Below are 13,965 nucleotides of genomic sequence, written 5' to 3'. Positions count from 1 at the left end.
CCTTCTTTGGGATTGGGATGTAGACTGATCTTCTCCAATCTTCTGGCCACTGCTGAGTTTTCCAAACTTGCTGGCATATTGAGTGTAGCACCTTAACAGCATCATCTTTTAAAATTTTAAATAGTTCAGCTGGAATACCATCACTTCCACTGGCCTTGTTATTTGCAGTGCTTTCTAAGGCCCATTTGACTTCACTCTCCAGGATGTCTGGCTCAAGGTCAGCAACCACACTACCTGGGGTATATGAGACATCCGTTTCTTTCTGGTATAATTCCTCTGTGTATTCTTGCCACCTCTTCTTGATGTCTTCTGCTTCTGTTAGGTCCTTTCCACTTTTGTCCTTTAAATGACTTGGTGTAGATGGGACTTGAGTTTGATGGTTCTTGGACCAACATTTAAGTCTGCTTTGGTTGCCACTTGGAGCTATCCATGGTGCTACCCACGTCGTTTGTTTGCCTTGGGGCTTTGCCTGACTTTGCTTACCTGGACTTACACTCTTGCTTTTGATCTTGCCTAGCTGCACTCCGACCTATGCTTGTGCTGACTCTGCTTCTTAAAACTGGAGCTTGTGCTAGTGATATGTGACCTGGTGTTCTTGGTGTTCCTGGTGTTCTGTGACTAGGCCCCACTTGACTAGACCAGTGTTCCCCAGCTGGGACAAAACATGGGCTGATCTAGATGGCTCCTCAGTTATTATGCACTGGTTAGACACAGAGGAATGATGGGAGAAACCAGCTGGGGAACCCCCAAGGAAAGAAGGCTCAGAGCCCAGGGATTGGTGGTGGGATGAAGATAAGTGGTCAGAGAGAGAAGACTGGGAAGAGGATGTGTCAGAAGCAGAAGAGGTAGCAGGTCTTAGTGCCCTGGGAAAGTCTGTGGCAGAGAGAAGTCCAGCATCAGAGGCAGAAGCTGAAGCAGGAGAGTGGGCTGAGGGAAGCCAAGAGGCAAGGATGAGGCAGGCTGGTGAAGAGGCATGGGTGTCTCCCTCTCCTGCTGCGACAAGCTCCCCCTCCCCACTTGTCTCCCAGAACCAGGAGATGCATGAAAAGGGAAGAGGACAGGTTTGCTGCATGCAGACGCTGTTTCCAATTTCTTGGGGAAAACCTGGAAAGGAGGAGACATAGCTGGCTGTAGGGGGGCGGGGACTTTAGTCCCGGCAACTGCTTCATGGGGAAAAGACCTTAGTTGCTGTACTCATTAGGCCTGACACTCCTGTGCAGATCCTGCTTTGCTAATGAATAGTTAAATCTAGTTTGCTCAGTGTGAGTTACTGCTGGCTTGCTCTTGTCATCCATCTAAACTGGCATGTTGTTGTTCCTCTAAGCAAGGAGCAGGGAACTTCTTTTTTTTTTTAGCTCAGGGGCCACATTCCCTTCTGACAGGCCTACCTCCCAGTGGTGGGCAGAGCCAGATGCAAAAGTGGGTGCAGTAACACATATAAAATTTACCTTTGTACAGTAGGCTAATTTCTTCACACAGCCCGGACTATCCTCCATTGAGGCAAGCAAGAGGCATTATCAGAATTCAATGATGCATTCCTGTCAGGCAAATATCCTCAAAGCAAGGCCATTGAGAGGCATGGCTGAGGAGGAGGGTGTGGCTGAGGGGGTGTTTGTGGCAGGAAAGGGCATGTGGCCTGGGGAGAGTCCCAGGGGCCACCTAGAGAGGCCTGGAGAGTCACATTCCCCCCAAGGTTCACTACCTCTGTTGTGAGCAAACACCAGAAACTTTGCAGAGGTCTGTGATATGGTACCACCTGCTCAGTTACAACAGCTCTGTTACCACAGTCACTCTTTCGTGACATGGAGACACTGCACATGATGTCCAACACACATAGGTGCACTTTATTCCATGGTGTTCCAGTGGGAGGTCAAGGTATGTCCTTCTTAAGGTGGGTCCTTTGCACTGTCACAGCAAAGGCCTGTTTCCAGACACTAACAATCCAACAGTGAGAGTAACCCCTAGCTCCTGCCATTGACCCAAGAAACAAAGGAACCTCAAAGCTCTCTCCACTAGGCACCCCCAGCTCCAGAACGCACACTGTATGTTACAGAGGCACTATCATATCAGCACGCTTCCACCTTCTAACAGCCCGCGAAGCTCTGCCATGAGAGAAGCAGGAAATGGTTATCCCAAAATCTGGTTTGGGAGGAGGAAGCTTGGGCGCAATTTTCTCTGTGGGAAAATGTAGATTTCACACACGAACACACACACACACTCCACTATGCCCCAGAAATAACGGCTGCCTGGAAAACTCAGAGAAGCCACAGTAGTAGCCGTCAAGGCCATCTCTTGCACAAGCCATGGATATGACAGCCCACATTCCCTGCCCCCCTGGTTCTCTCCCATTTGTGTTGCAAAAAAAGGATGTTCCATGGATTTTTCTGCTAGGAAACTGAATCACCACAAAGATACCAGTGCAAAACATTGGTTCTCCTCTCAGGGGTTCATTGGTCCAACACAGAGAGATCTAAAAGTGAGGACACAAGCCTTAGCATGCTTGCTGGTGCTTCCATGATATATCTGGCGCAAGGAGTCTGTATTGTCCTACATGACACCCCCACAAGATGAAGCGCTTCCATCTTACACTTCCCTCCAAGGCACAGAAAACTGCCTTACATCAGGTCAGGCTATTTGTCTATCTAGACTAGGGATGTCAGAGAATTCTGTCAGATCTGGAAATAGGAAAGGGAAATGCACCAATTTGCACATTTGTCCAAGGTCAGGAACAGGAATCATGCAAGTGAACACAAGTTGTAAGAGATAAATATCATCTATCAGATGAAGCCCAATGGCAATATCTGCCACTATAACATCCTCTAACAGCCGTGGTTGGACTAGCAGCTTTCTCAGCTTCTGAAACACTGGAGATATTGGAACAATTGGATAAATCTTTTGAAACTAAAAAAAACCACTGATCACTTTCTACAGATATTTATTATCAATAAATTTGATATACAGATTTTTAAAAATGATTGGAATAAAGAATTGGATTGTCCAATACCACCTAATCAGTGGGAAAACGTTTTAGCTTCTGTAGCAATGGTATCAATGGATCTTAAATTGTGACTTACACAACAGAAAATAATATTTAGAATTCATTGGTTCCATTATGTTTGTATAAAAAAGACTTGTCTAAGACTTGTAGCTGTTTGGTGGAGTTGTAATAAGGATAATGCCTCTTTGAAACACATGTTTTTACAGTGCTCCATACTCACAAAGTTTGGGGAGACAATTGAGCACTATGTAAATATGACTGTGGGGGCAATTTTGAAATTTTCGGAGGAAAATATTCTTTTCAATTATATACCTATTGTATAGAAGCTGACAATTGGACAACAGAAATGGATTCTACACACCCTAACAGTGGCCAAGACTGGAATTGATGAACTGGAAGAATAAAGATATGATCCCAATGGATTGATAACATGAGAACATATGAACAGGTTGCTTACAGACGAAGTCTTTGTTTGGACAAATATACTGAAATCAGGAACAAGTTTATACAGGATATAGTAGGTTATTAATTATCATATATGTATTAGGACAATCATATTATCTATTTATCTACATAATAATGTATGGAAATGTAACTGAGTATATTTAGTATATTATACTCTTTCTTTCTTAATGTATTTTTGCACTCCCCCCCTTTTTTTTCCTTCTTCTTTCATTACTTTATTTTCTATAACTGATTTTTTTAAAATAATAATAACAACAATTTTTTTAAAGCCCTCAGTGAGTTAGGGACTTCATCTGCGTGCAAAAAACAGGGTCTGGTGCATGAGTGGATGAGACTGATAATGGGTCCAATGGTCAAGAAGGCGGTTTCTGCAGGAGCTGTAGAGGGATACTTTATGCACTGCATAAAGGAGGACTTTCGTCTATCTGCCTGTATCTTCCAACATTCAGCTTCACTGGATAGTCACAAGTTCTAGTGTTATGAGAGCAGGGGACAAACCTTTCTCTATTCATTCTCTCCCTACCATGCAGAACTCTATCATGCCCGCCCTGGGAATGGTAGCTCTGTGTAAGGGGATGGGGTCTCCTAACAACTTACAGCACCCTTAGCAGACTACAGCAACCAGAATTCATTGGGGGAAGCCGTGACTGATTTAAAGTGATACGATACAGCATTAAATATATGGACGAAATGTGGCCCAAGACCTTGGGCCCTGCCCCGCCCCAGCATGATAAGGAACCTCACCTTGGGCAGGGTGCTGCAGACACCCACCACCAGGCTGCAGACTTGAGCCAGCAACTCGGTCCTGCTCTCTTTCACTTTCACCAGCCGCAGTACCTGCCCTGAGTCCTGGCCCCAGGCTTCTCGTCCTTGCAGCTTCCCCTGAAATGTAAAACAGGAAAAGAGAGAGACACAATGATGGCACAGGCAGCAGCCCAGAAACCATGGTGAGGGAAGCAGCTTCCGCTGCATTAAAAAGAAAAATGTTATCGTGACGCACCAGTGACTTCGCGCTGGCTGCCCTCGTGTTACACCAGCAGCTGTCACAGATTTGGGGGGAAGCCAGGCTCTTCAAGGACACAAGCCAGGGGAATGGCTGCGGGGCTGAGCTGTGGGCTCCTCACGGGCAAGCAGTCTTCACTCATGCTGTTAAATGCAACAGGAGACCCCTACGCCAACTGCATTGATGAAGTTGTAATAGGCATAACCAGTTTCATATTCCTTCCATACCTGTATAAGGCCACTGGGAGAGCCCTTCTGGATCAGGCCAATGGCCCAGCTAGTGCATCATCCTGTTCTCACAGTGGCCAGCCAGATGCCCAATGGGAAACCCACAAGCAGGATATGAGCACAAGAGCCCTCTCCCCTCCTGTGGTTTCAGTGACCGGCATTCAGAAATATTACTGCCTCTGACCATGAAGGCAGAGCATAGGAATCGTGGCTAGCAGCTATTGATAGCATTCTCCTCCATCAATCTGTCCAGTCCCCTTTCAAAGCCATCCAAGCTGGTGGCTATTACTGCCTCCTTTGGGAGGGAGTTCCATAGTTTACCTACACGCTGCGTGAAGAAGTCCTTTCTGATCCATCCTGAAGATCCACCCTGAATCTTCCAAGATTCAGCTTCATGGGGTGTCCATGAGGTCTAGTGTCATGATTTCTCTATCCGCTTTCTTCATGCCATGCGTAATCTTATACATTTCTATAAAGTCACCTCTTACTTGCTTTTTTTCTTAACTGAAGATTGGTTGTCCTGAAGGAAATGGAAGGGGAATTCAACCTTTTTGGAAGAAAAGCTAGATTCTGCAACCTAAGTGTTGTGTATTGAGTCAAAGGATTTTATATCTGTATTATTATTGTCTGTATTTGCATTAGGGTAAAGTAACTGCCTTTTGGTTCCAGAGGGTACAGCTACTATTGGTTCATTTAAGCTGCTGTATTTGGATCCTCTGTTTTATTGGTTTCCTCCAAAAGGCAGGACTGTGATTGCCTGATATTGTTCCCTCCAAAATTGTATCCTTTCTAGCTGGTTCCCTGTCCCTATAAATGTAGCTCTCCCCTCCATCAGGCCCCAGTCTTGTTGCTATAATAAAGAAGTGTTACTAGAGAACTGTCTCCAGCATATTATGTCAAGAGAGCTGAAATCACAAACCCCACGTCACAACACTAAGGTTACAACCTTATGCACACTTCACCTGGCAGACATAATTTCAGCAGGGAAAGGCAGAAAGTAGTTTGGGATCTGCTGGAAAGTCTATGGGTAATTTATAGTAGATATGCAAGCTAAGGTAAAGGACCTCGGGATGCTTAAGTCCAGTTGAATTCGACTATGGGGTGCGGCGCTCATCTCCACTTTTAGGCCGAGCTGAGCTGGCATTTGTCTGCACACAGCTTTTCTGAGTCATGTGCCCAGCATGACTAAATTGCTTCTGGTGCACAGAATACCATGACGAGTGGAAGAGCGCATGGAAACACCATATACCTTCCCTCCTCAGCGAGAAGTAGATACTAATTTATCTACTTGCACTGGTATGCTTTTGAACTGCTAGGTTGGCAGGAGCTGGGACACAGCAACAGGAGTTCACCCCGTTGGCAAGTTCAGGAGGTTCAGTGGTTTAGAGCACAGCGCCACCTGCATCCCACTAGATATGCAAGGATTCTGTAGCCATAGCAAGAAAAAAGCTGTTTATCCTACCTTAGTTCAGGTCTGGTACTGAAAACACATTCCGAGGCACAGAATTTGCTCAGAGGCAACCTGTTCTATAATTCTAATGGCATGCCTTTGAACCTGGCTTTGGGTGGGAGATCATACCTTATTGGCATCTGTTTGTCTTGAGAGATAATAAAGTGCACCTTGATGGAGAGGAGAAGTCAAATTGCTGTGTTAGCAGCACCAAAGTGATCTCCCTGAGGTGCAAGCCTGGGCAGTGTGTATGGAGGTCGTGGGCTGCCCAAACAAGAAGACCTCCCTCTCTGCCTTGCTGATGTGGTCCAAAGGAAAGCAGAGAAAGAGGTTTGGCACCAGCTTGGCTGCAGGAGTCGCTGGTTGGAAGCATACAAGGCACCCTCATGTGGTTCTAAGAAAAAATGTGGCAAATTGTGCAAGCCCTAAGTCTGCCAACCACTGATTTACAGCACAGTCCTGTGTGGTATCTACTCAGAATAGTAGTGGTAATGGTAATAGTTATAATAAATTATTTATATGCTGCCTATCTGACTGAGTTGCCCCACCTAGCACAGGAGAGCAGCTAAGATTGTTTGGGCATATATATGTTCACTGTCAAGGGTGGCAGCAGGCTCCCAATTCCAATAGTGAGACAAAGGAGGATGGAAAGGGTACATCTTGAGAACAGAGACAAGCAACTCCTAGGTTGTTGGCTTGCGCTATCATTAATGGCCAAGGTCCCAAAACGAAGTCAGGGGCTAATCTGGTCCACAGTCTGGACCTTTGGGGCAGCATTCTTGCTCCTGGAGAGAAAGGAGGCATGAGCCTGAGCATCATCAAAGCAGAGAGAGACAAAACACATGGTTTCCTTTAGCGCCCTCCTGTGACTGTTTTGCCAATTGCTCTCAGGCTGGAAAGACGGATAGCAAAGTTCCCAAGTGGAATGGTGCACGCAGCCTGGTCAACTTGACTGCATGCACTCATTGCTTTTATTCAGTACTGGCGTCTCATCAAAGGTGTTCTGCAGGCTTTTGAGATACAACAAATCTGCAAAACCTGTGAGGATGATGATACCATGCCCGTCTATAGGCAAAAGTCTCCCCAGGAGTTGGGGGCCGGGTAGCAGCGAAAGGGCTACTTCTTTACTCTTGGGAAGACAGAGAAACCATAAAGCAAGGGTGGGGAGTCTCAAGCCTGGGCCAAATTTGACCCTCCAGACCTTTCCATCTGGCCCTTGGGAGTCTTCCCCAAGCTGCACTGCATCCCCAGGCACACACACCCCTTGGCTGTTTTTGCCCGGCTGGAATGTGTGCTTGAACTCTGATGATGCCTCTTGCACATCTGGATGAAGGACAGAGAGGAAAACACGCTGAAATAGAGGATGTGGTGGAGGACAGAGCGGAGGATGGGGGGATGCCTGCCTTGCCAGTAGTACATGTGAAAGGGATCTAGGGGTCTTAGTAGATCACAAGCTTCACATGAGTCAACAGTGTGAAGCAGCACAAAAAAAAAAAAGCTAATGCTAATCTAAGCTGCATCAACAGAAATACTGTGTCCAGGTCTAGGCAAGACATAGTCCCACTCTATTCTGCCTTTGTCAGACCACACTGGAATACAGTGTCCAGTTTTGGGCAGCTCAATTTCAGAAGGATGTTGACAAGCTGGAATATGTGCAGAGGAGGATGACCCATGGAAGATGGAGCAAGGTTGTTTTTTCCTGTTGTGGAGGGTAGGACCTGAACCAACGGATTTAAACTACCGTATATGAAAGGAGATTCCAACTAAACATCAGGAAGAACTTCCTGACAGCAAGAGCTGTTTGACAGTGGATCAGACTCTCTTGGGAGGCTGTGGGCTCTCTCCATTTGAGGTTTTTAAGCAGAGGTTGGGTGGCCATCTTTCATGAATGAATGAGTTGAGATTCCTGCATTGCAAGGGGTTGGGCTAGATGACTCTTGGGTCTCTTCCAACTCTACGATTCTTTAATTCTGTGAAATCAGCTACTGTACAAAGGTAAGGTTTACATTCCTTCCTCCTCCCCCCACTTTTGCCTCTGGCCCCACACACTTCCGGCATGTGGCCCCTGGAAGGTTACTCAGAAGAGAATGCGGCCATTTGATTAAAAATGGTTCCCATCCCTGCAATAAAGGCTCTGGGGATTCTCCAGCCTTTACACCATAGGCCACCTGACATCCTGAAAACAAAATATTTAAACTTTGTTAGAGGAAGAGGGCTCAGCTGGCAGCAAGCACCTTCTGTTCCCAGCTTACAGGAAAGGAAAACAGCCAGAAGGAAGGGAAAGAGAGTTCACTTCTGAGACAGAATTGCAACCTTGCCTGGCTCAGATCCTCATACTTGTAAGAAGGTGAAATGAGCCCTGCTAGATCAGCAGCATCCTGTTCTCACAGTGACCCACCAGATGCGTGTGGGAAACCCGCAAGCAGGATCCAAACACAAGACCTCTCTCCCCTAATGTGGTTTCCTGCAGCTGGAATTCAGAAGCATTGCTGCCTCCAGCCATGGAGGCAGGGCACAGCCATGGTGGCAAAAGCCACTGATAAGTCTTATTCTCCATGAATTTGTCTCATCCTCTTTTAAAGCCACCCACATTGGTGGCTGTCACTGACTCATGTGGGACCAAAGTTCAACTATGCACTTCACAAAGTTGTACTTCCTTTTGCCTGTCCTGAACCTTCCAATCTTCAGTTTCTTTGGATATCCACAATTCCTAATGCTATGAGAAAGGGATGTGAGAGTGCACAAAGGTGAAACCCAGTGGAACAGCAAGCTACCAATGGTGGCTACTGTCTCCCTCTACAGTTGGAGGCCGTATGCCTCTGAATACCAGTTGCTAAGAACTGCAGCTGGAGAGAGTGCTATCACCATCTGCTTTTGGGCTTCCCATTAGGGCATCTGGTTGACCACCATGCTGGTCTAGGGGGGGCCTTTGGCCTGATCCAGGAGGGCACTTAAGTTAACCCAGCACACCTCTAAAACACCTCTCGAGCATCATTTAACTGTGACTGGACAGAAACGAATGAAGCCGTCTCATGCAGTGTTAGATGGCTGGTCCATCTAGTAGTCAGGAGCAAGCAGGCAGTAAACAATATCATGCAAATTGGAGTGAACACTTCGTTTGCAAAAAAATGCAATCTGCAAAGACTTATTTGAGTGTCAGGCCTAATGAGCATGAGCACAGCAGCTCATCTCAGTAGGTCTGCCCCCATGAAGCAGTCGTGGAGACTGAAGGTTGGCATAGGAAGCTGCTTTATCCCAGGCAGGGCAGTCCAAGGCTGGTTTTCGGGTGGAATTGAAGAAGGCACCCGAGGGTTCAGATTGCACCATTAAAGTTGGTTTGGTGCTTTGTGAACCTGCTTCTCTTCCCCCCACTGGACTTGTTTATTTTTTTGCAGTAAGGAAAGTGACAGGAAAATGTGGGATAACAATCCCTTGATGCAATATAATCTAACCTCTGTGCAAACACCACCAGAATTATTAAATAGCTGACATTGTCTAACCAACCCACAGACATTTATTCATCAGGATGAATGCTCTTTAAACAGCACACCTAGGAGAAGGCTATGTCAGACCATCAAGCTCAGTATTGTCAACATTGATTGGCAGAGGCTCTCTGGCGTCTCTCCCAGTGCTACCTGGAGATAGCAGGAGTTGAACCTGAGGACTTCTGCATGCAAGGCAGATTCTCTATGATGAAGCCGCAGTCCTTCCACAAAGGGTTCCCCAACTCTTGGACTTGGAGGATGGAGGTGGGGGGAACTTGAAGGTGGCCTTAGCAGAAGCCCACACTCTCACCTGCAGGCCATATCTGTTATGGTCATGATTCTCGAAGTAGCCCTCTTTGCTGGCATCGCCCACATTCTCCAGATCCACGGCCCCATCCTGCTTGCAAGCAGAGAGCAAGTTCAGCTCATAACACTCTTGGATATCTGAAAAACAGGCAGAGAGAGATGTAGATGCAAAAGGAAACAGAATTGCTCCAGCTGCCTTGGGAGATTCTTAACACTCAAGGCTGGGCAGGGTGACTGAGTCAGGAGTGTCAGCATAGCCAGCAAGGTGAGCAACAGCAAGCTCAGTGAGATTTGCCCACAAGGCAGGAAGTTCAGCAGCAACACAACCAACTCCATGGTTACAGCTATGCATTGCTAACTTCTCTTTTCCACTCCCAGCTCTTGCACATCTAGAAGACCTGGGGCTCTGCTCAGAGCCAGAGGAAGGCAGAATCATTCCTGCCCTACAGGAAAGATTTGCCAGCAAAAGAGGTCACTTTAAGTTTCCCTTTAAGTTGTTGCTGGCATCCATCTGTCTCAAGAGACAATGGAGTGCACCTCCGGCGGTGAAGTCAAGCTGCTGCATTAGCAGCACCAAAGTGACCTCTCCAAGGCACAAGCCTGGGTGGTGTGTCTGGAGCTCCTGGGCTGCCCAGAGGACAAGACTCCCCTCTCGGCCTCACTGATGTGGCTCAAAGGAAAGCAGCGCAAGACGTTCGGCACCCGCTTGGCTGCAGTTGCCAGAAGTAGGCGAACAAGGCCCATCCAACCATCTTAGGGACACCACTCTGGAATTATGTAGAGTTTGCTTCTTAGCTTTTTCTTCTCCTGAAGATATTCCACAAGACAGTGGAGGTTTAGGACCAGACTATTCCTCCTTCTGGATTTTCTACCTTCCCAAGTGGATGAGCCCCACCTGCCCCAAGTTTCCCTCCACAGCACATGCAGAAACCGCCTTCTTGACTGCTGGACCCACCATTGATCTCATCCTCTCAATCTACCAGAGCTTGTCTTTGCATGCAGGGCAAGCCCCTAACTCAACAAGGGTTTGAGACCCATCAGCTCCCCTCACCTGGTTTAGCCAGCCAGTTGAAGCAGTTTCATGAGGCGTAGCCGCTGTCTCATGCTGACAGCTTCTGGGGCCCCCAGCTGAAAGCTGAGAGCTAAGTGCAGGGTGGGGACCAAAAGTGGGCAAACCACACCAGAAGGAGCATAATGTGTCCCCCACCAGCAGTGCTACCCCTTCCCTACCCCTTCCATAACCCCATTCTCAAGGTGGTGCCTGCTGTTCCCCAGCCCCCTCCTCCATACTCCCACACCTAGTCAGAAGCACCGGCACAAGCCCAAGTAGTTATATGGCCCTTCCATTTCCACATTTGCCTTCGATAATCTTCTTGGAGCAGCATAGTCCACGTGGGAAAGCCACCTAGGCAGCAAGCAGGGGCTTCCCAGAGAACCTGACATGTGCCCTCACTTATCACGGTTGGCTGGTGTGTCGCTGTCACCACCACCACTGTGCCTATTGAAGGGGAATGGGAGCAGCTTGGCAGCTACCCAAGCTCAGCCAGGAAAAGCTGAGAGGAGGAGGAGGCAGCGGGGAGGTGGAGGCCCAGGCACTCCCTCTGTGCGCAGGGCCGGGGTCTCACATTCCTGAGTGGAAGCAGCAACAGCAGCAGCTGGCGGCTTTGCTACAGCCAGACATGCCCTGCTCTCTTGTGCTGGTTGCTCCCACTGAGCTGGGCAGGGCTGAATCCCTCCTTCAGGTGGCTCCCACCTGGAAAAGCCATCAGAGCAAGCCTTGGCCTGACAGGAACCCACATACAGTATCCCATTTAGTATCCCCCAAACTTCTCCCTCATGTATCCTGCCCAGTGGCATAGGCTCTGGACAGCTCTTATTGCTATGCCAACTGGTGCTCCTAGTGCAGCATTGCAAACTAGGGGAGTAGGGTGTGCCTCTTTTTGGGAATGGTCAGCCCCTTTTCTCCCCAGAATGTTAGGCCAACTATTGGGGAGTGGTGCAGGTCCATCCCCCTGCTCTAGGGCCACATTCACAAAACAGTTTTGAAGCATGGCAATACCACTTTAAACAACCATGGCTTCCCCTAAAATACTCTGGGAGCTGTAGTTTGTTAAGGGTGCAGATTGGTTTTAGGCGGTCCCCTATTCCCCTTGCAAAGCTACAGTTCCCAAGTCCCTTGTGAAGAGGAATTGATGGTCCAACCACACATAGTGGAACTATAGCTTTGAGGGGAATAGGGGGTCTCCGGAAAACTCCCAGCACCCTTAACAAACCACAGCTCCCATAATCCTTTGGGGGAAGCCATGAGTTCTTAAAGTGCTTTAAATGTATGGTGTAAATGTGGCTCAGGTCCACCAAAACCTTCTTCAAAATCTCCTCCCACCACCTCCCCAATTTCTAAAGTCAACAACTGAAACAGAGCCTATTGCTATCCTTGTTTTTAGGAAACTCTATAAGGCATGGGTTCCAGGCATATACCCAGGGTTCAGTTTCCTAGGAATGAGGTTCAGCGGAGACTGTGGTGTCTTTATGACATATGACTTATTCACACATATGCACAACCTGAGCCTACGCTGGAGGGGCTCACAGCATTAACAACCAAGAAAGTCTTTGTTGTCCCAATCACAGCCTTGGATTCCAGGAGAAATCAAGCATGGCTCTCCCTCTCTGGCTTGCACCTGCTTCTAACTTCCAGCTCTCTCTCACACACAACTCTCCACTCTGGCTTTTGTCTTTCTAACTTAACACCACCCATCTGCTCTCTGGCACAGAGCCATTTTCTTTGTTATACTAATGACCAACTGTACTTAAGGTACTTAGATGACAACTATGACCCTTGCCTGACTAGCCCAACAATTGAATCCTCCATTAGATTGTAACCCTTGATAGATCCAGGACCCCAGGAATTAAGAGGAGATTTGGGCATCCATCGTGCAGACCAATCCCCCTGAATTCACAACCATACAGACATGCTACAGGGCTGCTGATAGTACTACCAGTAGCTAAAATTGTGTAAAGCACTTGAAAATGAACGATAACAAACACTATTATTAGCATGAATGGCACCTTACCTACTTCCCTACCTTTTAGGACACTCCCCTTGGTTACTGTTTTTTAAGAAGACTGGAGTGGGGAGAAGGATATGGCTAAAACTGGGGAGTCAAGGAGGAAGTGGGGCTTGAAGGTTGCATCAATAATTTCCCAGGTAATTCAAGCATTTGTTACCAGAGGGCAGGAGAGGGACATAGACCAACAATGTTCTGTGCCCTACATAGAGCAGCTGCCATTTGATGCTACAGAGTAGTGGTTCCCAAAGCGGATGGTACTGCCCCCTAGAGGCGGAATACAAAGTGGGGTTCTAAAAGGAAAGTGGGGAGCAGGGTCTAATTGACTGTCAGAATTTGCAAAGCTGGCACCACTGAATCAATTAAACTCAACTGCTTTAATTGGATTTTGAATAAACATGCAACTAATTCTCATTTTTTAAAAATACTATTGTGCTATTATTTTCCTTAAGGAGTAAACCCTGCACAAATCCAGAGTGGTGTTCCTAAGATGGTTGGATGGTGCCTTGTACGCCTCCTTCCAGCAACTCCTGCAGCCAAGCTGGTGCCAAACACCTTGCTCTGCTTTCCTTTGAACCAGATCGACGAGGTTGAGAGGGATCTTGTCGTCTGAGCAGTCCAGGACCTCCAGACACACTGCCCAGGCTTGCACCCCAGAGAGATACCTTTGGTTTGGCTACTGCAGCAGTTTGACTTCACCCCCAGAGGCACACCCCACTGTCTCTCAGGACAGAGGGATGCCAACAGCAGTGGGTCGGGCAACCTACTATTATGAATAGTGATTCTTATAGGGATGGGTGAGGGCACTGGGGATAAGTTTATGGATCCGAGGGCGTGGGGGGCCTGAAAACCGTGGGAAGCGCCAAACAGGGTCCCTCCAGATGTGTTGGACTACAACTTCCATCGTTGGGGCTGATGGAGCGAGTGGTGGTGAAGTGGTCAGAGCATTGGACCAGGTCCTTGGAA

At 47.6% G+C, this 13,965-nt stretch overlaps 1 protein-coding gene across 5 annotated transcripts in view; it reads right to left on the bottom strand.

Moving 5' to 3' along the window:
* The window catches only part of DLG3 (discs large MAGUK scaffold protein 3), a 117,255-nt gene that overhangs the window by 98,616 nt on the left and 4,674 nt on the right, over positions 1–13,965 (bottom strand). For all 5 annotated transcript variants that reach the window (XM_079962704.1, XM_079962711.1, XM_079962707.1 and 2 more), the window contains 2 exons: positions 9,939–10,072; positions 4,208–4,345 (listed from right to left, as the gene is read on the bottom strand). In XM_079962704.1, coding sequence (XP_079818830.1) covers positions 4,208–4,345; positions 9,939–10,072 — 272 coding nt within the window. The remainder of the gene's footprint in view (positions 1–4,207; positions 4,346–9,938; positions 10,073–13,965) is intronic.

Source organism: Podarcis cretensis, assembly GCF_951804945.1.
Source record: "Podarcis cretensis genome assembly, chromosome: Z".
Lineage (NCBI taxonomy): Eukaryota > Metazoa > Chordata > Lepidosauria > Squamata > Lacertidae > Podarcis > Podarcis cretensis.
This window is presented reverse-complemented; position numbering and strand designations above follow the sequence as displayed.